Below are 25743 nucleotides of genomic sequence, written 5' to 3'. Positions count from 1 at the left end.
AACACCTCTGGTGTGACTTTAAATGCAAGCCTTGAGCCAAAAACTCATCACCAAACACCAATGACTTGCATATAATATATGGACAAAAATAATGGGACAACCCATTCTTTAAAACAGAAAAAGACACTTCCAAAACGGTGGAAAAAAATGCAGCAATAATAAATATCTTTAAAAACTCTATTTCCATCTTTGTTGCAACAGTTTTTGAAGAGTCTAAAATATGTACAAGTCATTGGTGTTTGGTGATGAGTTCTACGTCTACGTCTTCATTTAAAGTCACCCCAAGGGTGTCCAGCTGGGTTTCTGCAAAACAGTCCAGTTTTTCCACACTGCCTCAATCAATACTTTCTTTTAAAACCTTGCCTTATGCACTTAGACATTGTCATGTTGGAATAGAAAAGGGTCCTGTCCAAACTTCTACTATAAAACTAGAAGCACACAAATCCCTAGATTACTATTATAAGCTCAAACGTTAAGCGTTGGACTCATGAAATTACTCAAGTAGTCAAACCTGTTCATTAGAAGGGGTATCCCACTACTTTTTTTTTATTTAGTGTTTTTCCCTCTCTCTAAAGTGAAGCCTTTCCCACTATTTTGCTACTCGTCTTTGAACATGTTCATTCAAAAATGTCCTGGCATAAAAAATGCCTTGGGGTATAAATTACATTCAAGCGCTTGATTTCAAAACCTCCAATCAGGATCATAAATCCCTGTACCGTGTACCTGGCGCTTGTGCGGGGCGGTTCTAGCCAATGACTGGATGGGAAATCGTGACAGACAAAGACCAGCAGCGAATGAAAGGGCAGTCGCAGTGGTTAACGGGTTTAATGCATTCTGCAAGATCTCTCCGCATGGTGTTTTGCTCAATTTGCTGGAGTGGGCTACTGTTATCTGCGACCCTGTGCAGCGCTGCATTGAACGATGGATGCGTGTAATAAAGAGATGGTAGATAGCGTTATGGACAGCTCGGAGGAATCTGTAAACAGTGATGAAGAACAAGACAAGACCAAAGAATGGGATGATTTTTCTGACAAGGACAGTGTGGCTTCCAGCGACTCTGCAGAAGAGGAGATGTCCATCGACGATGGTCTCGAAACCCTTCTGGATGAGTGAGTGGATACACATCTAAAGATATTTTTACTGCTACACGAAAATATGCATGCCAAAATAGCAAATGCATGGATGAATTATCAAATTAAAAATACATGGAGCCTTTTTTTTTTTATTCTAGTATTCATGTACATTGTTTTTTTTTTTCTTGCACGGATAAAAATTAATTCAAATCACGTAATGAATGAATGAACCTGTAGCACATGGGGCAATACAGCGAGACGAGCAGCAGACCTACAACAGATTCACTTGTCAGTCGACCAAACCGTGTGAAAATATTTTTATTCATACATTATGACTGCTGTGCGAAATGTGAAACGTGCTAAATAATAATAATAATAATAACAATAATAATAAACTGGCATTGTACCCGTATGTTACTTGAAAGTGGACTCTGATCTCTATTACGTTATTGTGACTCGCTTTATCTTGTTTTTAAACACTGTCTATTTTTGAATATAATTTTAACATTGCATAGTTGTTATTATAGCATATTACTGCACGAGCGTATTTTCCCGCAGTGGTCTTCATTCCATATAGTAAATTAGTCAAGCACTTTATCATTTAGATTAGCATCTGAACATGTTTAGAGCGTGAATATGATTTTCTGTAACCATAAAAAATAAAACGCTTTGAAAACGCGATTATATGTTGCAGCATATATTCTCGTTCCTATCCCTGGTACTTAACGCATATCAGATCGACAAAAGAGACCGAGGACCTGGGTGTGTCATCCAGAAATGTAAACAGTATATGTCGAGGTGTTTATTAAGTGCCGCACTAGTGTTTTAAATCCACAGAGTAGGCGGACCGTTCAAGTGTAATTTAATCACTGCATTTTTGTGGTAGGCCTATTATAATCGCGCGTGCTCATAAAACGATTTCGCTTTTCGGTGCTGTGATCTGTATCGCACACGTGAGGCACAAACGTGAAATAGATATAGACCTGTATTAAAAAAATGTGTTACTCACATTTGTTATTGCATGGGGCAGTGTGTTTGAAATATTGGATTTTTATTTATTTTTTTACCTCATGCAACAGGTTTACAGATGCCTCTGGTGATGATGACTGGAATCCAGAGGTCACTCCACAAAAGAAGAAGAGATCCGGACTGTCTTCCGTATCACCATCCCCAGCTAAGTCTAGCCGATCCGGAACACCTTCCTCTGTGCAAAGTGGCAAAAGCAAAGGTAGGAAAAGCAGTGTGAGTCGATCCCTACCTTTTTCCTTGAGCATCTTAGAACAGAAGTGGAAAAGTGCAGATGAGCCTGATGTTGAGCCGACACAGCCAATATTCAGACCTAAACAAAAACCCGGCCCACGGTTGGTCTCCACTGCAACATGCAGTCCTCGGCAGTATTTTGAGTTGTTCTTTTCAAAAACAGTCATGCGGACAATTTTAGCAAACTCAAATGCATATGGAGCCATGCGCCAGGAAGGCTCGAAGAAGCAATGGGAGGACATTTCACTTGAAGATCTGAGGTCGTTCATAGCACTGGTGATTTACATGGGTTTGCTGAAATGCTTCAAACTGACAGACTATTGGAGGAGGTCTAAGATATATAATCTTCCCTATCCAACTCAGATCATGTCTGGCAGGAAGTTTATGACCATCAGTAAAGCTCTTCATCTTAGTGATCCCAAAGTGGATGCAGAGAATGACAAGAAGAGAGGAACACCTGAATACGACCGCCTGTGTAAGATCAAACCGCTGTACCAGGACATGAGGGACGCCTGCAAAGCCTCTTTCCATCCCTCTCAGAACATCTCCATTGATGAACGAATGGTGGCATCGAAGGCTAAAAATGGACTCAAACAGTACATGAAAAACAAACCTACAAAATGGGGGTACAAACTTTTTGTTTTGGCAGATTCCCTCTGTGGCTACACTTGGGACTTCTTCATCTATGAAGGAAAGATCTGTGCAGAGAAGAGCAAAGGCATTAGTTATGACTCTGTCATGAGTCTAGCAAATGAAAAGTTGTTGGGAAGCGGCTACAAGCTGTTTGTTGACAACTTTTACACCAGTCCCAAGCTCTTCAGAGACCTGCTGCAAAAAAAGATCTGGGCTTGTGGCACCGTTCGCGCAAACCGGATTGGCCACTTAAAGACAGTGGCTCCTCGTGGCAATATTCGCTGGTTTAGGGAAGACGATCTGCTGTTTGTTGAGTGGAAGGACAGGAGGGACGTGCTGATGTGCTCAACCTTTCATAAAGCCTTTAATGGGGACTCCATTAAGAGGAACGTGAAAGGAACCGATGGAGTTTGGGCCATTCAGGATTTCCCCGTTCCAGGCGCAGTGCTGGATTACAACAAGTTAGTTGATTTAATTCACTGGTTTGAAGTTATACCTTTTATATTATGCATCTTATAATGAATGTTTCATTCATTCCAGGCACATGGGAGGAGTGGATCTGTCTGACGCACTGATTTCATTTTACACAGTTTTACATAAAACAAGAAGGTGGTATCGGTCCTTTTTTTACCACTTTGTGGACATCGCTGTGGTCAATTCCTTCATTTTGCACCAGCAGATGGCCAAGATGAATAACCAGAAGCCTCTGACTCAAAAAGCCTTCCGGGAGGCACTTGTTGAAGAGCTTGGAGGAACAGCACCTGTTCCCGCCCCCAGACATATACCCCCCACTCTTACCCCTTACTCCCATTTGCCCAAGTACATCAGTGGAGATAGCAGCATTGGAAGACGAAAATGCAGAATTTGCTGCTACAAAACTCCAGTCATGTGTGTGACTTGTGATGTGCCACTGTGCTTTGTTCCCAAGCGTGACTGTTTCACCAGCTGGCATTGCCCAGATAGCAGCAGTGAGAATGAGACAGAGTGAACGCCTAAGTCCTAGGATTTTGAGTCTAGTGTGCACTAGGATCAAACACAAGAAAAACAATACACAGAATTGGAGAATGAAATTAGTAATGTACGATGGCCAAGTGGTGCATAACACAACGCAATTAATAAAGCAAACATAAGCTCTCAACACAACAAAATTAAGATACAACACCACAGAAATGCTCCCATACACTAGGGGGCAGTTGGCCTGCAGAAATGGGCAATTGGTGCTAGAGCAGAGCTTGAGTGACCAAATCATAGACTGTATAAAAACATGGACATAGTGTCCATGACATCACCGTAGGTTTCCGAAGTCCGTTTTTTTTAAGACTAAAGTAGGCGGAGCGAACCGTTGCCATCTTGGCAGTTCGCCACCGTGTGTCACTCCTGGATAATCGAAAATGGGCAAAAAGGTAGGAGCTGGTTGCTGAAGCCACGCCCACCTAGCTCTACTGAAGTGTCAGCAGCAGCAATCCACCTGTCACTCAAGTGGCCACGCCCTTAATTATGCATAAAACTTTGAGGCTTAATATAATTTAAACGGATGAGTTATAAAAAATGTTTACCCCCCCTCTCAGTTGTCATGAAAGATAAAATTAGCTTTATAGACCAAAATAATTTTTCGAACCAAGCTGTAAAGTTTTTTTTTTTTTTCTTTTTCTGTAAAGTTGGGCATTTTAAAGGGGTCGTATGCTGGTTTTATAGATCATTATTTGGTGCACCAGAATATGTTGACATGCTTTAATTAAAAAATAAAAAACATTATTTTTCAAATACTGTACATTATTGTAGGTCCTCAATTCCCTGCCTCTCAAACGCGTCATTTTCTACAAAGTCCCTCCGTCTGACAAGCGCAGTATGCTCTGATTGGCCAACTGACCCAGTTTGCAGTACGCGATGGGCAAAACTCTGCATTTAAACATTCAATATAAAATACTTTAATAACAAAACATACTTCCAGTAGCTGATGCAGAAGCGCCAGATTGTCGTAGCAAAATCAGAATTACCTCCTCTGCAAGGCTAACTGTGTTACTGAAACCGCGCCTTCTTTTCTGTGGATACATTTGGGCGGCATTGCATGAATATTTCCACATAGTGACATAGACATGTTTGAACAAGCCATTTCAGGGGGACGTGGCAGAGTCTCTTATAAAGAATATCTCTTTGGATTTGAGTCTTTAGTCTTTGCAACTTTACAGATCTTCTTTATGGACCAAGAGCTTGTAACACTCCAAAGAGAAATGTTGACTCCCTTTTGCAGCCAGTTGACGATTTACTGTTTAAGTCACTTCTGTGTGGTCTTTACGAGAGAGAGAGCGGGAGGTTGACGCTTGGTCCAAATCGAAAATAATATTGATTTATTTACTGCTCAATTCATCAATATATTAAGATTACCAGGATATCAAAACATTCAGTTAAAACGTTGTTCATTTAAAAATCAATTAGGGAGCGTTTCCATTGTGTTGTGGCTTAATTGCGTTGTGTTGTAAGCTCATGTTTGCTTTTTTTAATTGCGTTGTATTGTGAGTTTGTGTTTTGTTTTTGTTTTTTGTTTTATTGTGTTGCGAGCTCATGTTTTTTTTTTAAATTGCGTTGTGTTGTGCACTGCTGGGCCACAAATGAGAGCAGAATAACACAATCGATCTGCAACATCAAACACACAGTACAACGCAACTAGCGAATTGGGATCTGTTACTACAAATATTTCATAAAAGGGACAAAACAAAAACTACATTTATGAGTAGTTAGACTCGATCTAATCAAATACTAAAATAATCAGTTATGAAATCACTAACAAACCAAGTCAGTTAAATGAAATAGGATATAGAATATTATTAATTGTGGTAGAATTAATTGTTAATTTTTTTATTATTCTGATCGCTATTTGTTAATGTATGTAACTGCTTTTCTAAATGTTTTGATTTAGTAGCAATGTCTAACATTTTTAATCAAGCCGCTTCCTCTTAATAGTGTAGCCTATTTTGTGCAAAATATTCCTGATTTATTCACAAAGTATTAACCCTTTAATCTACTAATTGTTCTTTGATAAATGAACGGTAGGCAAAGTTAGTGAGTCCAAATTAGAAGAGATGTTCATCGATGGACTTGATCCCCTCCTTAATCGGTGAGTTTACACACATTTTACTTATCTTTATTAACAATAAAGAGAGTTAATGTTCGTTTCCTTTTTTCTGTTTGATCTTTTCTTGCATCTTCATGATTCAACCAATCTCAGCCAATCTTCAGATGTGTCCAAACACCTGGCTCGCAGTTTTTTGAATGGCTCTTTTCAAGATCAGTCCCACATACTATAAAGTATATGCCCAGATGTCAGGAAGGAAAGGAGAAGCTGTGTTATTTTTTATCTGGATCTGCTGAGATGGACTATTGGAGGATTACACACATCTACAGACTTTCTTATGACCACCTGGTACAAACATCCATTTGTTACCTAATTGTTCTACTTGATCTTTAAGACTTCTTGCACAGTTAATCTCTTTTTTTGAATGATTTCTTGTTAATGAAGGTTGCTTGATTCCTTGAGGGTAAGTGGAATGCTGTAATTGATCTCTCTTTGGTAATGCAGAAGCTGATGTCCATGTTTACTGACTTGTCATGCTTGTTGCCACAAGCTAAATTTGAGTTTGCTAAAGGCGCTTGATGCATGATTTTTACCCAATAGCAGTGGTTTGGCATTTATCGCTTGTTTGTCTGCCAATTTATTGCTTGTACAATACAGTAGTTCCTGTGTTTAAATATCTTTTTTTCTTTTATTAATGTGCTACCAATTAGTGGTTGTATCTAGCTGTGCAAACTAACACATTTATTAACACTTTAGGCATAACATAATAAACTTGTTGGAAAAAATGACATTAAATAAATGAAAAATTAAAAGTTTATTTTGAGATTTCACAGTCATTTCAAATTTCAGATTCATTTATAAGCATGTGAACTATATTTAAAAAAGTCTATTACAATGAATTAGCATGAAAAGATGGCTGATTTAAAATTAATTTAATGCCTGAATAATCTTATAAAGAGGTAGTAAAGAGTTAAAGTTAAAATCCCATACAGTGTGCATTGGCATCCCATCATGCTTTGCGTTTCTGGGTTTTGGTTTTGGTTTTGCTGCTGGTCTTTGCCGCAGTTGATTTCTTCAGACTCACCTCCACTGGGTAATGATCACTGATGTCCAGGGCCTGCCGAAGATGAATCATATTAATATATTATTTTCTAATCTGTGTGCGAACCTCAAATTTATAAGAAAAAATGACTTATGTAGTATACTCACAGTTTCATCTGAAAGTTTGTAGGCTTCCTGGAAGTTGAAAGGTTTCGCAGATCTTGGAACAATAGCTTTTAACATGTCGTCCTTATAGACCACAATCCTACAAAAAATATTTGCCATCAACATTTTCCAAAGCTTGAGTGGCAGACTGACCTGTCCTTTCAAGGTATGGTTAGACAACAGCAATGTACCAATACTGAAAGTTTTCCTTGGCATCTTTTAAGACTTCTGTGTACACGGATCCATTAAAAAAAAAGTTAATTACAGTATTGTTTTCCAAAACTTGGAATTTGAAACCCATTTTCAAAAGTTTGCACTTTCAGGTCCCCGAAATCCAGTTTTCCCGTTTGCATTTTTAAACGTTTTGCACTTTTAGATGAAAACCATCTATGGCTTCTAAATACATCCGAGCAATGGTTTGCTCATCTTTTAATCAATAGTAATTATTTCACATTCATCTAAAGCATTGTCTACACTGGATCTGATTTGCATAACGCTATTCGACAAAAGTCCATAGAACTTCATATTATCTGTCTACAACAAATGAGTCCTTGACAGAAAACCAATGCCCTGTTCTACAATATATCCAAATGTACTCAAGGCTATTGTGCTACTTCTGACAACAGACAATATAACTTTAGTCAAGGTATCTCAATGTTTAGTTGCTGACAGGAAGGAAGAGGACGCTATAGGGGACAGAAATCCTGTGTGGTCAATGGCTTGTAACGTTATTTAACAACATACCAATTGTTCAGATGATGAAATCTCTTTAAAAAAAAAAAAAAAAAAACGTTCAGTGGACAAAAGATTCTGCGAATTCTAGGATTCTAGAATCCTGCGATTTAGGAACATTATACAATGCGTGCTTTTGTACAGACTGTAGGGCAGATTTACTAAACAGGGCAAATTAGCGTGAGAGCACATTCCCAATAAAAGCGCTAATGGGAGTGCAAATATCTGCGGGTGATCTACTAACAGATGGATGGGCAAATGAAAGAACACAGACGCAGTCAGTGCATTTCCAAAATGACCAACACAGACTACTGCAAAAGATACTTCACAGGCCTACTACATACAGCATATGTACAAAATAAACTTGTGTAATTTATTTAAAGGGATAGTTGCCTGAAAATGTTAAATTCTGTCCTTACTCACACATATGTCATTCCAAACCCCTAAGACCTTCATTCATACGATTTTTGATGAAATCCGAGAGCTTTTTGACCCGGCATAGACAGTAAGGGAGCTACCATGTTCAATGCCCATAAAGGTTGTATGGACATCATTTAAATATAAATAGTCTATGTGATATTGGTGGATTAACTGTCACTGGACTGTTTTAACGATGTCCTTACTATGTTTCTCAGCCTTGAACGCGGTAGTTCCTTTGCTATCTATTTCATCAAAATATTAGGGATGTAACGATGAACCACGAGCCGGCTGAAAATCAAATTATAGGACGAGATTTATTTTATTTGTGTCATTTATTTTGATTTGGGGTTTGTTTTAACATTTCAATTCAGTTTTGTCATATTTACATTTCATAAAGAAACGTGCAGCAATAGCCTAATAAAAGGACATCAAATCTTGAGTTGAGTTAATCATTACCTCCCTACTTAATATGTGTATTAAAGATAAATGAATGTCTAACAGGTTTGGAAAAACATGAGGTTGAGTAATGAATGACAGATTTTTGGGGGGTGAACTATCTTTTTAAAATAATATCTTCCCATATATTTTGTGAATGGAAAGGGAAACTCCTACAAATGCATATGCAATAAACTCAGCCTTGCAAGCCGTTAGTAAGTCTGGCCTTGTTAGTCTATCCTTCACAGCCTCGCATTTTCAATACTGTGCCTATTCCCTGTCTACACTGTGTGTGAGTTTTGTCACATCGCACCATGCTTCAGCAGTTTGAAGCTGTCTACCATGAACACATCAAAGGGGAAGATCTGAATCCATAAGTAGTGCAGGAGTGTGAACTATGTCAGAAATAACTTTGGACTCTATTTGCTGTTGTTGGCACCATTTCTTTAACTCACCTGTCGTAGGTGTAGTCATTGGACTGGATAACTGTGGTGTCCACATCGTCACCAATCAGCCAGTGGAAATTGGGATCGCTGCGGATCCTGATGGTCTTCATCTTCTTCTTGGAGACATAGGCGCCGTCCGCGTTGAAGTCACCAAGGATCATGACGTTCTGTAGGACAGTTAGAGCTTTCTCTCAAACTCTAGTCAATGTTTGACTCACTTGTGTATTTTAGCTGGGCAAAAGAACAGTTATCTCCACTTTTGGTAAACTAAAGTCAGCCCACTCAGTTCCTGTGAATGTGTGCATTCACTCATTTGCCTGATACAAACAGAACTATATATTTCCTATGGGATGTTGTGGTTGCATAGGAGTAAACTCACATCCGTTTTCCATTTATCCATGACATCCAAAAAGACATCATAAAGTTCATCCAGTTCCTTCTGTGAGTCTTTGGGCTTTGTGTGAACGGGGATCAACACCAAATCTTTCAGCACTGAAAGAGACCCAAAAATGACGTTAATTGACCTCACGTGCTCAGCCGCCTGAAACATTAATGGTTGTGTCGGAACATGCACAGTTACAATGAACAAATGAATAATGACTTCAGTTTTGGTCAGTTTCTCAAGTAAGTTGTATAGACCACTTTTACAGTGGTTTTCATTTTTGATGAAGTTTCAGTTCCCATTCGTCATAATGTTAAAAGCTCCAGGACAGGACAACACGAGGGTGAGTAAATGAGCCCAGACTTTTCATTTTGGGGGAAGTCTAAGTCATGTTATCACTGAGGATTTTTTAGTCCAGTTGGTGCAGACATTTCAAGGTTTAACAGAAGTTGGTTACCTGTGTGTTTACAGCGGAAACGCAAGATGAAGGGCTCTCGGGAGAAAGCATCCTCGTCTCCCACTTGATTGTCTTCGTATTGGTACGTGTCGACCAGTTCGGCCTCATCTTCTCTATTAGAAATTAGTGAAAAATACAGTTTTTCAATGCTACATGTATGACATAATTAAACATCTAGTAAGCTGTATCAAATGCTACACAATTTTGAAATGCATGATATGCTCCTTTAGTATTTTGTTCCCATTTTTATGCTGAAAACCTAATTTACACAAATTTTCTGAATGTTGTACCTGTAGAAACAGACAAACTGTTCCTTATAAAGAGTCCGTCCCAGCCTGGAGCTTCCCACCATGGTGAAGGGACGTTTCTTATTAGCTCTGTGGGAGAAAACGTTCAGTTTGGGCAGACTCTATAGGCTTTTGAGCAACAGATGGTGAAGAGAATCTCTGAAAGTTCATACAGACCCGGTGCTGTTGAGCTCCTGCAGAAATTTGTCTAAAGATTTGCCTGATTTGTCCACCACCTCAAGAAGGATGATTATACTGTACCTCGAGAAGATCTAGGAAAGAGCATTGTGGTCTTTTTAAAAAAAAAAATACTTCTGGGCTTTTTCTATGTGATTTTCTTACACAGTCAGATTATAAACTCACCTTAATGAGATATTTTACTATGTTTTTATCTGACAGCTTACTCGGACCCATACGTCTGATGTTAAAAGATGCGATCTTCATGGTGTCGACCTTAAGAAAGTGTAAACCATCATGAAGTGATACGAGTTTAACGACAACAACACTTCAGCCTGGCTTCAGGTTTTCAGGTCTGTTTCGGTACCTCATGCTTACTTAAAATCAGAGGAATTTCTATACCATTTTCCTGTTCGCTAAGGGAAGTTAAACAGACAATTGAAGGATGCCTTGTTTGCACACAGGAAACCCTTATATCTTCTAAAGAGCTGACATGTCTGATTATATAGGACCACAGCAGATCCGGCAGAGACAGCAAGGAAACCGCAGACAGTTACATGTTGAACAATGTTCTTAAAACAACACAAAGTTTTAATAAAATATATTCATCTAAGAATTGAAAAAAGCTTCAATGCACCAGAATGAAGTGAAAACTCCATTAACACACTCAAGACTCATCTTCAATCTTGTTTAAATGTTAAAAGAATCAGTTACATACATGTTATAACACATAAATGACATGCTTTTATGCATTTGCATTTATTTTTCTAGAAGTAAACACATAAATAATCAGCTCTTACCGAATCTTTTGTGTACTATGAAGTCTCTTACCGAAGCTTTTGTTTATCTATGAAGTCTCGTTTTCCTGTGTGGTACGTTAAACAGCTAGTAAATAATTTAATGCCTGCTCATTTGAAAACAAGCCATGCCCACTTCCTGTTTTTAAATCAGATAGGGTTTCTGTCGCACAGATGTCTAGTAAAATGGAGAAGTAGAGGCCTCTAGATTAAAAACAGATCTTCTCTTCTGTAGAGTAATTTCTGAAGTAATTTATAGCCGGCTTGACTGGAGGTAACCGCATAGCCATGGGTCTGAAGACCAACTGAGCTGACTGCCAAAAGCAACCGTTTTTTATGATTGAATTTGCATTTGCGGTTGAAGTGGTGGATTCTGGAATGCACTGCTGCTTCAATGAATGTAAATTCGAGTGGTTTCTTGTTAAATAATATTATTCTTCAGAATATTGAATGATTTGAAGGGCTTCCCCATGAGAAACTTGAATAGTATAGAAGTTTATTGTCTGAAACCTCTAGCTGATGAAAAGTACTGGATGCTTGGGAAAGTTCGCAGCTTAATTAGATCTTGGGTTGGACACGGGTTGTGTATTCTCTATGCGTGTGTGTTGGTATCTGTCTGTGCAGTCCCAGTCTCTGGGGGCTTTCATAACAGCATTTAGGGTGGAATGCTGGACGTCGTCCAACTCCCTGATGTATTGGGTGGCAGATATATGTCTTGGGTGTGAGACGTTTCGTGTGAACTCTAATCTCATTTTTCTACAGTTGAACCAATCAGTATCCTTTTCGCCAAAGTAATGACATAGTCGGTGACCTCAGTTGGAGTTCAGTTGCTGTTGTATTGAGATCGTAAGAAACTGTTGTCTGCCCCGACCCATAATCCACTCCAGAATAAATGATTAATCATGCTCATTTCTCAAAATGGCTCAGATATTAAGGAGACGAAGAACGTTAACAGTTGACTGAATCATTTGGGATAATCACATCTTGAGCAAATGTCATCAATTGTTGAATGGGAGCGGGTGTGGGACGCCCAAAACTATCTCAGACAAAGAGGTGTCAGAACTTAATTAACATACAGACCACAGCAACTTTCTTTACATGAAGAGAATAAACTGGTTCATTCCCACTCCGTTGAACCCAGGGTACTACATGTAGTTTGTCACTGCCATGCTGCAATAAACATCTACATTATATCATTTTCTCTTACAAGGGTGAATGCAGAGAGACCTACGCACTCCTCACGAGTGTTAAAGCTGACTTCTGCTGATAAAACTGCAAACTGTTTTCTAGAGTTAACTGCATCTCCGACTTCTGGTCTTCATTCATCATGGTCCGTGGGTTGTATCTGTCAACTCCCTTACACTATCAAAACCTGAATAAACCATTTACAGACATTATTCCTAGAATCCAATATTTTGATGGCAATCTACTGGATTTAACAAATGTACAGAGAGAAGATCTGCAAGAAAGTAAACATATAAACCTGAACTGGACTTTATTTCCCCAAGGGAAAATTAGGCAGCAATCTTGTGTATTTAAATAATTTCAGACATGTGCTATACATAATTTTGCTATACATTTAACTATCTATCTGTCTGTCTGTCTATCTATCTATCTATCGAAACCTGAATGTACATTTCCCGCCATTTTTCTGCCATGATGTTTTGTTGTTCTTTAAATTCCTCGAATCCTCTGAACCTGTTGTAGCTGTGATGTTGTTTTTGGCTCACTGGACTTAACTGTAGTCATATTTCACTGCATTTCATGTGGAAAAAGCAACAAGACAGCTGGATTGTCTGAACATGAAATCCTTCTCATCAACTCTTAGGACCACAGAAAGGACCTAATATAACATCTATGTAGAGAAATATTTAACCTTGTGTTATAATTGTGTTACAATAGCCACTTTAACTCATGTCCAGGACAATGTCTCCTTCATCTTCTACCTTCAAATGCAATTGTAATTTAGTTTCTAGCTGTAATGAGGATATTGTATTGTCTGAACTCACCTGTACACTCCAGCAATCCACTTCCGAGTCAATGTTTGCCCAGGGGGAGGAACTCTTGCTGTTTGGAGGGATGTCCAAGTTGGGGCTGGACCAAATCACTCGACAGGTTCCTGCGTCTAGCCAATCAGGTTACAGGTGTCCAGTATAAGTAATGCAGGTGATTTGAGGAATATCTACAGTCTGTGTTTTCTTCAGTGTATCTTTGGACCAGTGCTTTGGTAAGTTACATTTAGTTCTTGTAGTATTTGAGTCTTAATTTGTACCATTTTTCTAAAAATTCAATAAATAGTATTGGATAAGGATCCAATATAATCTCAGCATGTGATCATCTCAGCAGTCTAAATATATTTAAATGCAAAATAAATATTTGTTGTGGGTTAAGTTTTGATCTTTGACTCTTTAAATCTTTATTTTATTTTTATTTTTTAAATAGCTTTATAAGTGTCCAGACAGTGTCTGATGAGAAGGTTCTAGTGTTTTTTATATTCCTACCAGGTTACTTGGAAAACTATTAAAAAACGGAAAAAACAACAAAAAAGCGCGCACACACACTCATGCACACACAACTGTAAATCATGTAAATGAAGCCCCTAAACTTGTCTCTGCATGTTTGGTGTTGAATGGGTGGAATGTGAAAACACTTTGTAAGTCCATGACTTTGGATTTAAACTGCAGCCATTGTAACAAATGTGACCCTGGTCAAAAGTTTCTGGGTTATATTTGTAGCCAAAAAAACATTGTTTTGGTCAAAATTATAGATTTTTCTTTTATGACAAGAATCATTAAGATATTAAGTGAAGATCATGTTTTATGAAGATATTTTGTACATTTTCTATCTTAAATATATCAAAACTAGTAAAATGCATCGATAAGAATTCATTTGGACAATTTAAAGGCAATTTTCTTAGTATTTTTGCACCTTCAGATTTCAGATTTTCAAATAGTTGTGTCTCTGTCAAATATTGTCCAATCCTAACAAACAATACATCAACGGAAAGCTTAATTATTCATTTTTCAAAAATGTACACTTAAGACTGGTTTTGTGGTCCAGTGTTACAAATAAGGTTTCAGGTGGTGGTGTCATGTTCACAACAGATGTCGTCCATATGTGTCTTGAATGTATGGGCGATTCTGCTGCTTTGATGTGCACTTACAATAGCAATGTCTGAGCTCTGGAACTAATTTCTGCACCATTCAGAGAAACCCCCTGGGCATAAAGACCCCCTGCGCCAATTATTGGCTCAACACCAAAAAGTCCCTGAAATGGCCTCACACAGACCTTTCTTGAATCATGAATGAATAGACATGTTCTTCTGCCTCAGTTTAGTGGTTGATTTCCTTCTCTGCTAAATCAAATTACACTTTTTGTATTTCTACAACAAGAAATATTTTAAGTTGTCGTTTGACCATTTCAAGAAGAGATTATCTTGTCTGCTGATCTCAAACCCGTAGTAAAAACTGAAACAGGTTCTTCCACTTGTAATGGCTTAAAAAAGATTCTGGTGATAGCAACAGCTTTCTAAAAAAAAAAAAAGTGCGTTTCACTTTATATTGCATGATAAAGTCTTTCATGGATGTATAAATGTAATAAATGCAATAGCCATGGCCTGAAATGAGCTCTACTGTTTTTAATTCAATGTGGGTTTGCATTTCTATTACAGAAAGTGTCATTATTCAACTTCTAATTTGGTTTCTTTCATTTCATGAAGAACAGGCATCATGAAGGTCGCCTCTTTTAACATCCAGAAATTTGGGAAAACAAAACTCTCTGATCCGTTTGTGCTGAAAACACTGATCAAGGTAAGGCCTGGCCACACCTAAAGTCCAGAGTCATGAGAAATACATGTGAAAACATCCCACTTGACATCTTGAATGAGTGTGTTTCATGAGATTTACCTTGATGTCTAATAATCCCTCACGGTATGTTGACAATCAGGCTAAATGGTTTGTTTTTACGTTGCTCCCTTTCTTCAGATCGTGTCACGCTATGACATTATTGTTATTCTCGAGGTGGTGGATTCTAGCGGAGATGCAGTGGATAATTTTCTCAAAGAGCTGAATAAGTGAGTCAAACAGGTTATTTTTGTTGAAAATCCCTGTTATAAGATAACAGTAATAACCACGACTGACTGCTCATCAACAGGTTTAACAAGACACACCGTTATACACTGGAGATGAGCACACGCCTGGGAAGAGACAATTACAAAGAACAGTTTATGTTCCTCTACAGGTAACTGCCTAATTTTGGAGATGCATTCAACTTTTATTTGGAATGGAAGCCATATTTAATTTTATAGAGGGTTCAGCACACATAGAACATACCCTTAATGTTTCCATCTGGTTCCTGTTTGGTTATTTTTGGGAGACCAAATAAGAATGTTCCCTGTAGATCATTTTTGTAACCAGAAACGAACTTAAAGAGAACCTATGTAGAACGTTCCCTATTTGGAGATTAACCTTCCTAGAATGTTGTTGGGATGTTTCTAAGGGAACCTATAGAGAACATTTCCTAATGGTGCTATATTTATGTGTTGGTGGTGCTAATTCTGAATTTAAAAACTTGCCCTGCCCATTCACTTTGACATTCTCTAGTTATAGTTTTCATAGTCTAGACACAACAACTATATAAAAATAAAACAGGCCGTTAAGTTCTAAAGATCAAACAGAGGGTGATAAAAGGTCATAAAAACAAATGTATAAAACTGAGAGTTCCGGTCCTTGATTCTGATTGGTTGAGCCGTGTTCCAAGCTGTTGTAAATTACTCTACAAACACACACCTTTGTTTACTTCTGTGTTGCTCGGCAATATGAAGGGATGACTTGGTGGATTTGGTCGGGTCTTACCAATACGAAGACAATCAGCCTGGAGATGAAGATGCTTTCGCCAGAGAACCGTATATTCTGCGATTCAAATGTCATAAAACAGGTGAAGTACAGCATATTACATGGGTGCAACAGTCTCGTTATTTTAATGCACAGTGTAGTTTTACTGGCCGTGACTATGAGCTTAGGCTATAAGGAAATATGTTTGTCTTTGTTTCTTTGTGATAACTTAATTCCCAGTTCATGCAATTCACAGCTAAAACCAAATTACACATAAATGTCACTGGCTAATTTATCATTTAATCTCTGGGTTGGGCTATGACAAATGCTGTGTGTATTGTAATCAATAATCTTATTCATGTCTCAACAGTGTTGGAAGATTTGGTGCTGATGCCCGTCCACACCAAGCCTGAGGATTCAGTGAAGGAGCTTGACGAACTTTACGACGTGTTTCAGGATGTCAAGACGAAATGGAAGACCGATGTAAACATTACGCACAACTACAAGACTTTTATGACAATCATCCATTAGTTGAGACAGGATTTGTTAATTGAAATACATGAGGATGAGATTTAAACTTTCATTATGTATAATGACATACCATGCTTTATTGCATTTATAAACAGCATACATTTTGTAATATAAGAATGGTTTAAAAACAAGCATGTGCATATCCATACAGAACATCATGATTTTGGGGGACTTCAATGCAGACGGCAGTTACGTGTCCAATAAAAGAATGAAAACAATCCGCATCAGGAGTGACAAGAACTTCCATTGGCTGATCTCAGATGACGAGGACACCACAACCAGCACCAAAAATGACAACACTTATGACCGGTAATTAATAACTCTAAAAGAATAATCAAATATGATGTGAAGTCATTCTCATTAATATGACATGTTCATGCACAGGATTGTGGTGTATGGAGACGATATGTATGATGCTGTTGTTCCAAACTCTGCAAAACCATTCAACTTCCAGAAGGCCTACAAACTGACGGATGAGGAGGTAAACGAGAATCATTTTACATTTGAACTGATATTTAATCACACTTACTATAAAGACATGAGTTGTTACTGTACATTTAGTTTACAGAATGAGTTTAGTATTTTTAAAACACAGATTTAATGTCTTCACAGGCGCTGAAAGTGAGTGACCACTATCCAGTGGAGGTGGAACTGAAGAGAAAACGTAAGCAGCGTAAACATAAGACACATGAACAGCAGAACAGTGATTGAAAACAGATGACGGAGAGAAACAATAACATACGATTTTTTTTCTGTTTAGGTTAAATGGAAAGGCTTAACTGAACATCATATGGACATGAAAAACATAAGACTATCTGTATATAAAGACGGATAAGCTATTATGAACACTTCTGGTCATGGTTACATGTTGAAATGCTTGGATACTGTACAGTTGTTTTGAATGTCACATTAATGTTTCACACTCAAAGACATTAAACATCTGAAATCGGACTCAGTCATTGCAAACTTTCTTTACAAGTGTTTTAATTATTGTTTACAATAATCCTGTGGACCCAAATCATAAGGTGGTTTGAGCGGCAAGAAAATATACATCTCTTTCCAGACTTCTTCATTCCATCTCTTTATATGGAAGAAAACAAGAAAAGAAAAGTGGCACTTGCCCCCCTTGAAATTTGGCTGGCCAACCCGCAGAACCTGATTTTGCCAAGTGAGACATGTTCCTGGGACAACATCTTTGTTGACCCTGGAACAACATTGTGATTAACCAAGAACAAGACATGAAGAACAAGTTTATAGATTTTGTGAAGTTTACGCTTACAATCACTTTTTGGTGCTTGTACATCCGTGTCATTCATCCATCATTTCCTCTGATTTTAGGGATTTCTCATGGTTAAGGTTAGGTTTTGGTGTAGGGATATGGTCAAGAATATATTTTTGGAGTAAAATGTTGTTCCAGGGTCAACAAAAAATATTGACCTACGAACACATCTAACTCAGCAAAATCAGGACGTGCGGCCAACCCACCATGTCTTGCTATAGGCTTGCTTTTAGCAAATTTCTAACTGTATCTGGTCATGGCAGTTCCTAATATCTGCATTCTTCTATTTATACATACTTTTAGGTGGTTTCTATAGCGTGATGTGATCAATCAATCAATCAATCACCTTTATTTATATAGTGCTTTAAACAAAATACATTGCGCCAAAGCACTGAACAACATTCATCAGGAAAACAGTGTCTCAATAATGCAAAATGATAGTTAAAGGCAGTTCATCATTGAATTCAGTTATGTCATCTCTGTTCAGTTGAAATAGTGTCTGTTTTTACTTGCAATCAAGTCAATGATATCGCTGTAGATGAAGTGACCCCAACTAAGCAAGCCAGAGGCGACAGCGGCAAGGAACCGAAACTCCATCGGTGACAGAATGGAGAAAAAAACCTTGGGAGAAACCAGGCTCAGTTGGGGGGCCAGTTCTCCTCTGACCAGACAAAACCAGTAGTTCAATTCCAGGCTGCAGCAAAGTCAGATTGTGCAGAAGAATCATCTGTTTCCTGTGGTCTTGTCCTGGTGCTCCTCTGAGACAAGGTCTTTACAGGGGATCTGTATCTGGGGCTCTAGTTGTCCTGGTCTCCGCTGTCTTTCAGGGCAGTAGAGGTCCTTTCTAGGTGCTGATCCACCATCTGGTCTGGATACGTACTGGATCCGGGTGACTGCAGTGACCCTCTGATCTGGACACAGACTGGATCTGGTGGCTACGCTGACCTCGGAACAAGAGAGAAACAGACTAATATTAGCGTAGATGCCATTCTTCTAATGATGTAGAAAGTACGGTGTTATGTGAAGTGTTTCCGGTTCCGGTTTACCTAATTAATGCAGCCTAAAAATCCTTTAACGGATTTGGATATTAAAAGCATATTAGTATGTTATGTGTATGCCAGGTTAAAGAGATGGGTCTTTAATCTAGATTTAAACTGCAAGAGTGTGTCTGCCTCCCGAACAATGTTAGGTAGGTTATTCCAGAGTTTAGGCGCCAAATAGGAAAAGGATCTGCCGCCCGCAGTTGATTTTGATATTCTAGGTATTATCAAATTGCCTGAGTTTTGAGAACGTAGCGGACGTAGAGGAGTATAATGTAAAAGGAGCTCATTCAAATACTGAGGTGCTAAACCATTCAGGGCTTTATAAGTAATAAGCAATATTTTCAAATCTATACGATGTTTGATAGGGAGCCAGTGCAGTGTGCACAGGACCGGGCTAATATGGTCATACTTCCTGGTTCTAGTAAGAACTCTTGCTGCTGCATTTTGCCATGTGATGTATAACAAATCTCTCCACTCACAAGTGGATTTACTTCACTCCAGGGGCGTCGCTTCAGCCCCCCTAAACTTATGCCCAGCCCCCCTAAAAAATTATTTGATTAATTAATTAGTGATCGCTTCAGTCCCCTTTAAAAACTCATTTGAGACGGTGGCAAGCTGCATCAAGTTCCGGCTCCTCCCCTTATCTGAGTCTGCATGGATTCAGCGCGTTTTTCAATCCACAGGGGCGCCGAGCAGAGCGAACATCAGAGAGTACAAGGTGTGTGTGTGTGTGTGTGTGTGTGTGTGTGTGTGTGTGTGTGTGTGTGTGTGTGTGTGTGTGTGTGTGTGTGTGTGTGTGTGTGTTCTCGCATCCAATACCAATACGTCTTCGCTGCGTTCACCTTCAGCCTTTATCACAGTGTGACAGTTGTTTTTTCTTCCAACAAAAATGAAGCGATTAACACCCATGAAAACATACTTTAGAAAACGATCATGATTTATTTTAATTTACTTTTTAAAATTGAAAACATATTATTGTGCAAAAGAAATTATTAACGACACACATCATTGTCTGAAAGTACTAAATGGCACAGAGAGAGAAACATCATGTCTACATGTCAACATCTATTATTAAATATAATTTTGTATTAAGTAATAATGAATCATTAGTGTATCATGATACATATATTAGAGTAAGAGTAAAGGGATCTGTGATTTTTTTTTTTAAGTAATTGAGTTATAAAAGTGGCAAATCGATAATGGTGTTATTTTTAATAAATATAAATAAATATAGAACAGATTAAACATATTGCCAATAGACAATTACATTAATACATGTTTTGTCTATATTCTTAATGAATATTAGCTGGTTAGTTAAATGATTTGAAATTAAATAAATTTTCAGGGGCTGACTTGATGTATAACCAACCATATTGTTGATTATAAAGGCTAAAAAGCTAAACATTTATAATAATAATAATAATAATAATAATAATAATTATAAAATATAATAATTTATATTTCATTGTAGATGGATATACAACTTTTTTTGTCGTGCGGGAGTAGGTCTGCAAATGAGCAACAGTCAGGTGAGAATAGAACAGACAGCCTCACACACTCACACACAATACCACTGTGTTCCCAAGATTCACTGCCAATTTCCACGTACATTTCATAAGAAAAAGCAGTGGTATCATCCAAGGATAAACGTGAATGTCCTAATACTGAATCAGGAAGTCTTTATTGTAAAAAAATAAAAAATATAAAAAAAAATATCTACATTCCCAATTCAAAATTTTCCAGTGACTGGTCACATCTAAAAAACTGTATTAGTTTTTTTTTACAGTGTTGTATATGGCTCAGTCAGTACTCCTACTCCCATATATGAAATACAGGAAATACAATGGAATAGTGGATTGCAATAAGGTTAGTAGTATACAACCCTACCCTAATAGTAAAATAATATTTTTTAATCATACCCTTATTGGGGGCTGAGCCCCCCTAAAATGAAAATCTTAGAATCGCCCCTGCTTCACTCACAAAAAAACTGGATGTGTCCTTTTAAAAAATACTTCATTCTTTTATGAATGGGCTCTGCTCTCGCTCAACTATTGAGTGTACATGCTCAAACCTTATCTTCGCATCACTTGAGACCATAAGACCAGTGCCTCCAGAAAAACGCGATTATGCGATCGCGTGATTTAATGCATAATCAGCAAAGGCCCCATATTTATGCGGGGTCGCATTTTTTCAAATACGCCGCTATTTTGCCGCATAAATTGCCGATTTCAGAAAGCAAAATATGTGGGGCTAGCATGATTTCACAATCCCTGTATTTTCGTTGCAAAAAACTCACATATATATTAGCAGAACTTTGAAAAATGTTGCGTTTACTTCACACAAGTAAAGCGCCATTTCCCCCCTATTGCCATGGGAACCTTATGAAGTGACGTAATTACGTGACGTAACATCATCTGCAAACCCCGCGGTGAAACTTGAAGCGCGCAATAGCAGGGTTTCAGTCACGTGATTAAGATGACGCGCGAGGGCGGGAAGAAGGCAGATGGACACACATTCTTATTTGCCAACAAAAATAAGCGCAAAAGAACCCGCAAAGCAGTTTCCCGATTTGTTACATGACGGAGCCAAATTATATCGCGAGAACTTGCAAAAAGTGCGGTTTGATGAAACAGGGCTCTCAAGTCTCACGCAATGGGCGTGAGACTCACGCATTTCAACCCGTTCACACGCTCACACGCCACACCTTGTATTTCTCACGCAGAGACATTACGAGGACAACGCCCACCAAGTTGCGGCGCTATTTTTTTAAACAGTGAAACAGGTAACGTAGAGGAATCAAGTGAGTTCCCCGAAGGCCCTGACACGCACCTGCTAATCGAATAAAAAAAATATAGCTACCGATCAGCCAATCAGAAAATAGCATTGCTGTATCCGGGTAAGATTTTTACAGGCTCGTGTGCAACACAGATCCAGACGCTCGCTGAAGTAGGTAACGTTACGGTTACAGACTTGTCAAGACAATGACACAGATTTTCACTATATGTTTTTTTTTATCAATATATTAATTTAACATTTTTTAAAAACAGTCTAAGATATGTTTTGGTCTGATGGTTATTATGACCCCGACACGCACGCAATTTTGGCCATTATACGTGGTCGGCCGTAGCTTTTGTGCCTATTATTAGCCCACTATTATTTTTTTATTGCCAAAGTTACACGTTGAAGAGGATGCGGGGCTACTCTGACAGTTTTATATAAGAGACTTCTATAATAGGCCCATCCATAATACTTGTATGGCAGTATCCATAATAGTTTAAAAAAAAAAAAAATTTCTTTCCTTTTATTTTTACTGCACCTCATCCTGGTCCCCATTTTCAAAACGTTTTGCCTAGGCTATTTCATTATATTTTATCCAATGTATAATATTGATTATTGCATTCGTCTATTTCAAAGATGTCAGGGAAGAGGCAAAGGAGCAATCTTTCATGCTTTGTTCTAAAAGATCTGGGACCGTATTCATAAAGAATCTTAATGCAAAAAGTAGTTCCTAGTGACAAAATTCTAAGAAAATTCTTAGAAATGTGGGCGTTTACTTTTAAAATTAAAGAAAAAAATCCTAGTAAAGAAAAAATTAATTCAGAAAGCATCTTATCCCTTAAAAGAGGTCTTAAGGTAAAATTTGTTATGAGCACAGACGAGGACTTTTAAGAGGCTTAAGAGTTTCTTTAGCAGAGGAGAAAATGGCAGAGAGACGAAGAGGCAGAAGAAATGTGTTGCAGGCAATGGATGACAATGAGTTAATAAGACGGTATAGATTATATAATAATTTAATATAATATAATTTAATATATAAATTAAAGTAATCACTACATTACGATATTTGGCAACTGGGAACATGCAACAATGCAATAGTGATGATTTGGGTCTGTCACAACCTTCTGTAAGCAGAGTGATCACACAAACAATTACAGCACTTTCAGAACATCTTATTGTGTCACAGTTCATTTCGTTTCCACTGGACATTCCCACCTTGCAGGCTCTAAAAACTGCATTTATGAATATAGCAGGCTTATAGGTGAACACAAGCAGGGGGAATGAACCGTTAATAGTTTGTCCTATACGCTCCCATGTCTGCTTCTTGTCCCTTGCTGTGTCTGAATTTTCCTTTAAGAATGGCCTTGTGTTCATCCATTAACTGGGCTAACAGTAAACACTGTTCCTCTGTCCAGATTGGCTTTCTCGCCCTTCTTGGCTTTGATTCCATGTTTGATACATTAGAACCAACACTCAAACCGCCACTTACATAGGACGGCAATCACTGTAATTGGAAAGAGTGGAACAATTTTTATCATTCTAAGCCAATCAAATACCTTATAGGAAATTAAAAGCATGGTAAATAAAAAAATAGAATTCATATACACACATATAATGTGTGTGTGTGTGTGTGTGTGTGTGTGTGTGAGAGAGAGAGAGAGAGAGAGAGAGAGAGAGAACGGTCAAATAGGAAAAATTACGCATGTAAATTTAAAGTGAGGATTAGAATAGACCCTATACTTAAAATCACTCTTTTTTTTCCTTCTTGGACAACCAGCCAATCAGAGTCTTCAAAAGATTGTGTCATACATAGCAACCGGTTCAACCCCGCCTCCTCACTAAGATAAACGTTTTTGTCTTTTCCTTACTCAGAGTTGCTCTCAGATCGGTCCCGAATCGCTTTTAAGCTAAGACTCCTACGTAAAAGTTTTTAAGCTAAATTAAGAGTTTTCTGAGAGGATTCTTAGAATCTTTATGAATGCGGGCCCAGCTCCCTAAAAAGGTGGCTAGGTCAGAGGAGGAGGCTGTGGAGAATACAGTAGGGGAGGGGAGTTAGGGTGCCAGTAGAGGATGGGTGCATGGAAGAGACTGTGGAGGACCATAGAGGAAACAGTGGAGAACCCACTGGAAACAGGGAAAAAGAGAGGGTTATGTAGAGCAGCCACCTGTAGGTGTTCCTTTAAGAAGGAGTGGTCAACCCGATCGCCATTCATCACAATGGGAACCACCAGCTCTTTTTACTGGTGCTTAGTCTGCAGACAAGAGAACTCCTGTGTCCATCAAGGTGTGAGGGACATAAGCAGGGAGGATTTCTAAAATAGCTGCATTAGTGTTAGTGCTTGCTCATTCAAATACCTATGCTGAGATGGTTTTCTCCATGGTGGGATTAAACAAGACCTAAACCAGGAACAGTTTAGCACTTGATGGAACTGTGAAAAATGGCTGGCCTGGAACCACAGTGATTCAAATGGGAGCCACCAACCCCTGGCCTCAAAACCAGCTACCAACACCTACTATAAACAGCACTGACCATTTTTTTCTCTCTCTCTCTCTCTCACACACACACACAAATAAATGCTGAATTAAATAAATATTATTTTATTTGTAAGAATATGTGTCATTTATGAGATCAGACACCCGTCCCCATCAAACCCCTGCCGCCATCGCGACCGCGGGCAAAATCTCACTCTGAACTCAGTTCAAAACTTGAGAGCCCTGATGAAATAAAGAAAAAAGGTGATTCTCCCCCAACACCCCCTTCTCACTAGGCTACTAACACTGTTGTAGTTTCATTCAGAAGTTGATGCAACTTTACAGTTGTAAGATTGCATTTTTTTTGTTACAGAACAGTACCAAAAACGTACAGTTGTAATTATATTAGTAGTATGTAAAATAATTTACGTTGCCGTAAGAGATTGCAACTTAAATATTCTGTGATTTAGTATGCTCGCTTATCATAGGAAGTAATGAGAAATAACTCTTTACATTAAGGTAGTAGCCTAGTGAGAAAAAGGTGTTCACCTTTTTTTCATCAAACCGCAGTTTTTGCAAGTTCACGGCATAAAATTGCAGAAATATCCCGCATATTCCATCGCATTTTTTAAGAAAACGTGCCTCAAAATCAAGGATTTTTGCCCGCAACAATCAGAAAAAAAAAAAAACGCGTTTTTCTGGAGGGACTGATTTGGCGAGAGTAAGCACCAAATGGAAGCAAGCTGATTATAGCCAGCCTTCTCTAGTTATTTAATTTATTAATAGCCTACTTATTTCGTGCTTAAATTGAAAATATGTACTTATGCACTTATCTTATTCAGTGCATTTGTATTTTGTTGCTTTTGTAAATAGTTATGCAATTAAACCAGGTTCCAGAAATAATCACTGAGGGTGCTCTAGTCTCAATGCACATTTTCACATACGTTGTCCCATCTATTGCTAGTCATCACACTGACAAATAAAAAACCTTGAACCTTTAATATACTGATCCACACAGAACATTATGACTTTGGGGTCCTTTATAACGCAGATGGCACACGTCTAACAAAGACAAGATAAACATCAGAACATGCGAGAGAAGCTTGCATCGGTTGATCAAGGATGAAGGATGGCGTGGACATTGCACAGCCAGCAACAACAATTTAACAAAAATTTAAGCTTAAAGTTAATATATGAAACATGAACCGCAGCTCAATGTCTAATACTACAGAACAAAAACCTCAGATTTAGACTTTTTTTTTTAGTCTGAACAAAGATGATATTGTGAGATGGAGCATTTGTGGACAAGAGAAGTGTGCCTGCGGAGATCAGAAGCTTGTAGAAACACTTCTGTGATTGTATTCATGAGACTGAAGTTTACTTGAAATGTTTGGATATTGTACATGGATACTGTAGACATTAAAGAACTGAAA

At 38.2% G+C, this 25743-nt stretch overlaps 3 protein-coding genes across 7 annotated transcripts; 2 read left to right on the top strand and 1 right to left on the bottom strand.

Annotated features, from left to right (window-relative positions):
• Positions 1-569: 569 nt before the first annotated feature.
• On the top strand, positions 570-6854 carry LOC113040379 (piggyBac transposable element-derived protein 4-like). 2 transcript variants are annotated; one of them, XR_003275209.1, is made up of 4 exons: positions 570-1109; positions 2153-3427; positions 3507-6081; positions 6193-6854. XR_003275209.1 is itself a non-coding variant. In XM_026198728.1 (3 exons), the coding sequence occupies exons 1-3, from the start codon at positions 922-924 to the stop codon at positions 3952-3954; spliced, it is 1911 nt and encodes a 636-aa protein (XP_026054513.1). In that variant the 5' UTR covers positions 570-921; the 3' UTR covers positions 3955-6854. The 2 variants fall into 2 exon arrangements, 1 of the variants encoding a protein (XP_026054513.1); XM_026198728.1 differs by having other exon boundaries at positions 3507-6854.
• LOC113040380 (deoxyribonuclease gamma-like) lies at positions 6835-13492 on the bottom strand. Of its 3 annotated transcripts, none has more exons than XM_026198730.1 (9): positions 13388-13492; positions 10768-10857; positions 10582-10676; positions 10408-10494; positions 10118-10230; positions 9658-9770; positions 9288-9445; positions 7249-7345; positions 6835-7156 (listed from the first exon to the last, which is right to left on the bottom strand). In XM_026198730.1, the coding sequence occupies exons 2-9, from the start codon at positions 10846-10848 to the stop codon at positions 7049-7051; spliced, it is 852 nt and encodes a 283-aa protein (XP_026054515.1). In that variant the 5' UTR covers positions 10849-10857; positions 13388-13492; the 3' UTR covers positions 6835-7048. The 3 variants fall into 3 exon arrangements, with proteins under 3 accessions (XP_026054515.1, XP_026054516.1, XP_026054514.1); XM_026198731.1 differs by lacking the exon at positions 13388-13492 and adding an exon at positions 11413-11676; XM_026198729.1 differs by lacking the exon at positions 13388-13492 and adding an exon at positions 11382-11675.
• LOC113040382 (deoxyribonuclease gamma) lies at positions 13476-17692 on the top strand. 2 transcript variants are annotated; one of them, XM_026198732.1, is made up of 10 exons: positions 13476-13605; positions 15097-15187; positions 15362-15450; positions 15531-15617; positions 16201-16313; positions 16581-16693; positions 16893-17050; positions 17126-17222; positions 17354-17405; positions 17502-17692. In XM_026198732.1, the coding sequence occupies exons 2-10, from the start codon at positions 15107-15109 to the stop codon at positions 17504-17506; spliced, it is 795 nt and encodes a 264-aa protein (XP_026054517.1). In that variant the 5' UTR covers positions 13476-13605; positions 15097-15106; the 3' UTR covers positions 17507-17692. The 2 variants fall into 2 exon arrangements, with proteins under 2 accessions (XP_026054517.1, XP_026054518.1); XM_026198733.1 differs by having other exon boundaries at positions 13524-13605; positions 15102-15187.
• Positions 17693-25743: the final 8051 nt, after the last annotated feature.

The sequence above is a fragment of the Carassius auratus genome, chromosome 22 (assembly GCF_003368295.1).
Source record: "Carassius auratus strain Wakin chromosome 22, ASM336829v1, whole genome shotgun sequence".
NCBI lineage: Eukaryota > Metazoa > Chordata > Actinopteri > Cypriniformes > Cyprinidae > Carassius > Carassius auratus.
Note: the sequence above shows the minus strand (reverse complement) of the source record. Positions and strands in the feature narration are given on the sequence as shown.

Coding starts and splice junctions, on each gene's coding strand:
- LOC113040379 (XM_026198728.1), top strand. CDS start 922: ATGGATGCGTGTAATAAAGAGATGGTAGATAGCGTTATGGACAGCTCG. Junction 1,110..2,152: donor CTCGAAACCCTTCTGGATGA/GTGAGTGGATAC, acceptor CTCATGCAACAG/GTTTACAGATGCCTCTGGTG. Junction 3,428..3,506: donor GCAGTGCTGGATTACAACAA/GTTAGTTGATTT, acceptor CATTCATTCCAG/GCACATGGGAGGAGTGGATC.
- LOC113040380 (XM_026198730.1), bottom strand. CDS start 10,848: ATGAAGATCGCATCTTTTAACATCAGACGTATGGGTCCGAGTAAGCTG. Junction 10,231..10,407: donor CAGTTTGTCTGTTTCTACAG/GTACAACATTCA, acceptor AATTTCTAATAG/AGAAGATGAGGCCGAACTGG. Junction 9,446..9,657: donor TGGATAAATGGAAAACGGAT/GTGAGTTTACTC, acceptor ACTGTCCTACAG/AACGTCATGATCCTTGGTGA.
- LOC113040382 (XM_026198732.1), top strand. CDS start 15,107: ATGAAGGTCGCCTCTTTTAACATCCAGAAATTTGGGAAAACAAAACTC. Junction 15,618..16,200: donor CAGTTTATGTTCCTCTACAG/GTAACTGCCTAA, acceptor GGCAATATGAAG/GGATGACTTGGTGGATTTGG. Junction 17,051..17,125: donor AATGACAACACTTATGACCG/GTAATTAATAAC, acceptor GTTCATGCACAG/GATTGTGGTGTATGGAGACG.